This window comes from Bombus flavifrons, unplaced genomic scaffold (assembly GCF_040668555.2).
Source record: "Bombus flavifrons isolate JBK064 unplaced genomic scaffold, iyBomFlav1_principal scaffold0484, whole genome shotgun sequence".
Taxonomy (NCBI): domain Eukaryota; kingdom Metazoa; phylum Arthropoda; class Insecta; order Hymenoptera; family Apidae; genus Bombus; species Bombus flavifrons.
In genome coordinates this window covers 1-4,078 of record NW_027185228.1, presented here as the reverse complement: position 1 = coordinate 4,078, position 4,078 = coordinate 1, and the positions used below count along the sequence as shown (strand labels likewise).

The 4,078-nt window shown below is 11.7% G+C and overlaps 2 protein-coding genes across 2 annotated transcripts; one reads left to right on the top strand and one right to left on the bottom strand.

Annotated features, from left to right (window-relative positions):
- Window positions 1-6: 6 nt before the first annotated feature.
- On the top strand, window positions 7-1,300 carry LOC138189563 (cytochrome c oxidase subunit 3-like). The gene is given in 1 exon segment (XM_069131575.1): window positions 7-1,300. A coding segment is annotated over 1 exon segment (783 nt). The 5' UTR covers window positions 7-508; the 3' UTR covers window positions 1,292-1,300.
- Window positions 1,301-3,212: 1,912 nt separating this feature from the next.
- LOC138189564 (NADH-ubiquinone oxidoreductase chain 5-like) lies at window positions 3,213-4,072 on the bottom strand (the record flags this gene model as incomplete). Its single annotated transcript, XM_069131576.1, is given in 1 exon segment — window positions 3,213-4,072. A coding segment is annotated over 1 exon segment (843 nt), but the record flags the coding sequence as incomplete, so codon positions are not given.
- Window positions 4,073-4,078: the final 6 nt, after the last annotated feature.

Below are 4,078 nucleotides of genomic sequence, written 5' to 3'. Positions count from 1 at the left end.
TTAATGAATTTAAAATAATTACAATAAATAAATATATTATAAATATTTTTTTATTTTTAAGAATTATAATTTTCATTATAATATTAAATTTATTTAGATTAATTCCTTATATTTTTACTTCAACAAGACATTTATTATTTAATTTATCAATAGCATTTTCAATATGATTAAGATTTATAATTTATTTAATTATTAATTTCCCTATAAAAACTTTAAGACATTTAGTTCCATTAAATTCACCAAAATTTTTAATAAATTTTATAGTAATTATTGAATTAATTAGACTTTTCATTCGTCCATGAACTTTATCAATCCGTTTATCAGCAAATTTAATTTCAGGACATTTAATTCTTATTTTATTAAGAAATTTTATAATAAATTTTATATTATTATTTCCATTTACTTTATTAATTCAAAATATATTATTAATATTAGAAATTTCTATAGCTTTAATTCAAGCTTATGTATTTTCAATTTTATTAACATTATATTTTTCTGAATCTAATTAATGAAAAAAAATTTTCCATTTCATATAGTAACTATTAGTCCTTGACCAATTATTATTTCAATTAATTCTATAAATATATTATTAAGAACTATTTTATGAATTTATTTAAATAATTTAATAATAATAATAATAAATTTAATAATTTTAATTTTTTCTTCTTTAATATGATTTCGAGATATTATTCGAGAAAGAACATTTCAAGGAATACATTCTTTTTATATTATATCAATAATAAAATTTAGAATAATTATATTTATTATTTCCGAATTATTTTTTTTTATTTCATTTTTTTGAACATTCTTTCATAATTCAATTTCACCATCAATTGAAATTAATTTAATTTGACCACCAAAAATAATTAAATTTTTTAATCCATTTGAAATCCCATTATTAAATTCTATTATTTTAATTATATCAGGATTTACTGTTACATTAAGACATTATAATCTTTTAAATAATAAATTAAATTTAAGAATTTCAACATTAACTTTAACAATTTTTTTAGGATTTTACTTTAATTTTATACAAATTTTTGAATATTATAATTCATTTTTTTGTATCAATGATAGAATTTTTGGATCAATTTTTTTTTTATCAACTGGATTTCATGGTATTCATGTTCTTTTTGGAACTCTATTTCTTTTATATTCATTAATTCGAATAATATTAAATCATTTTTCAACAATTCATCATATTAATTTTGAATTTGCTATTTGATATTGACATTTTGTTGATGTAATTTGATTATTTATTTATATATTTTATTACATTATTATAAATTAAATTTTTAAATATATAGTATAAAAATCATTACATTTAATTTCCAATTAAAAGATTTTAAATAAATTAAATATATTTAATTAATTTATTTTATTATTTTATTATTCTATTAATTTTATTGATTATTTTTCTTTTAAATAAATTTTTATCAATAAATAAAAAATTTAATATAGAAAAAAAATTACCATATGAATGTGGATTTAATCCAATTACAAAAATAAATATTCCATTTTCTCTTCCATTTTATTTAATTTCATTAACATTTTTAATTTTTGATGTAGAAATTATTTTATTAATTCCTTTAATTTCATATATAAAAAATTTAAATTTTTTTTATATATTTATTATAATAATTTTTTTATTTTTTATATTAATATTTTCATTAATTTTAGAATGATCATGTAATTATTTAAATTGAATATTTTAATTTTAATTTATATATATATATATATAAATTTTATCTTATAATTTATAAATTACACAATAAAATTATTAATATTTAATTTATTTTAATCAATAAACAAATAAAAAATTATTTATATAGTTTAAATAAAACATTATATTTTCAATATAAATTTATTAAATATTTAATTATAAATAGAAATAAATTTATAAAGCTTCTAACTTTAATTTAGATAATAATATATCATTATTTCTTATATTAAAAATTTAATAATTTTTATTTCATTTAATTTATTTTAATAATTTTATATTAAAATAATAAATTGAAGCCAAAAAGAGGCATTTTATTGTTAATAAAAAAATTGAATTAATATTCCAATTTATTTAATTTTTTACAATATCATCATTAAATATTTTTAAATTATTTTATAAACTTTAAAAAACATTACATTAACATCATAAAATTATTAAATTTAATTTAATTAAATAAATAAATTAATTTAACACATTTTTATATAAAAATTAAATGTATATATATATATATATAAGGATTTATAAAAATAAATCAATTTTTAAGTCGAAATTAAAAGTAAACTTTACTTCTTATATATATATATATATCAAAATAATATCAAAATAAATTAAAACTAAAAAAAAAGCATTTTATTATTTATAAAAAAAATTAAATTAACATTTCAATTTATTTAATTTTTACAATATAATCATTAAGTATTTTTATAAATTATTTTATATAATTTTAAAAAATTATATTAACATTATAAAATTATTTAATTTAATTTAATTAAACCAATAAAATTCTAATTTTAATTTAATAATAATTATTAATTAAATATTTTTTTTTATTATTTTTTTTTTATTTAAATATTAAATATTTAAAAATTTTTCAATTTCCTTAATATTTTCAATATTATGCTCTAATTATAAGCTATTTAAATCTAACTTAATATTTATGACATTTTATAATAAATAAAATTTAATTTATAAACTTAATTTTTTTTTATATAAAATTTATTATAAAATATTTTATTAATTATTAAATATTTATTATATATATATATAATTTTATTTTAATTTTTTAATTTATTTATAATATTATATAATTATAACTATTAACACTAATAAATAAATATATATTATTAATAAATTTAAAACCTTAAACTTAAAATTTATATCTAAAATATTATTAATATAAATAATAATTTTACCTGTAAATTTTTCAACTAAACCCTTCTCAAAAATAAATTCATAAAAAATATAATTTCTTAAAAAAAAATTTATAATAAATTTATAAAAAAATTCTATTATAAAAAATCTTTTAATAAATATTAATTTTTTTTTTAAAAAATTTAAATTTATTATAATTAATGAAAATATTAATCCCAATAATATTATCTTAAATACAAAATATTTATAAATATAAATTAAATTAATATTTATTTGATAAAAAAAAAAATTAAAAATAAATTTTCTTATAATTAATATAATTATTAAATTTAATAATATAAAATCAATTATAATTCAATCTTCATTTAAATTAATTAAATTAATTATAAAATTATTTTTTATTATTATAAATATAACACGAAAAGAATATGATACAGTAAAAATAGTTCCAAAAATTAAATTTATTAATCTAAAAATTCTTTTTATATTTAAAAAATAATATTCAATAATTAAATCTTTAGAATAAAATCCTACTAAAAATGGAAAACCACATAATATAAATAATGATAATATTATTAATAATCCTTTAATAGGATATAAATAATATATCCCAGAATAAAAACGAAAATTTTGAATTCCATTTATATAATGAATTAATCTCCCAACACATATAAATATTATAGATTTAAAAAATGCATGAATAAATAAATGCAAAAATGTTAAATTCAATATCCCTAAAGAATAAATTCTTATTATAAAACCTAACTGTCTTAATGTTGATAATGCAATAATTTTTTTAAAATCTATTTCAAAATTAGCTATAATACCAGAAATTAATATTGTTATTCTTGAAATTATTAAAATATATTTTTTATATTTTAAATCAATTATTATTTCATAATTAATTAATAAATAAACTCCAGCAGTAACTAAAGTTGACGAATGAACTAATGAAGATACTGGAGTTGGAGCTATTATTGCAGCTGGTAATCAAATTATAAATATTAATTGTGCACTTTTTGTAAAAACTATTAAAAAAAATATTAATAAAATTAAAATATTTATTTTATAAAAAATTAAATTTCATCTACCAAATATTACTATAAAAGAAATAATTATTAATAATCTTGAATCACCTAAACGATTTAAAATTACCGTAATTATTCCTGAATTAAAAGATAAAAATTTTTGATAATAAATAAT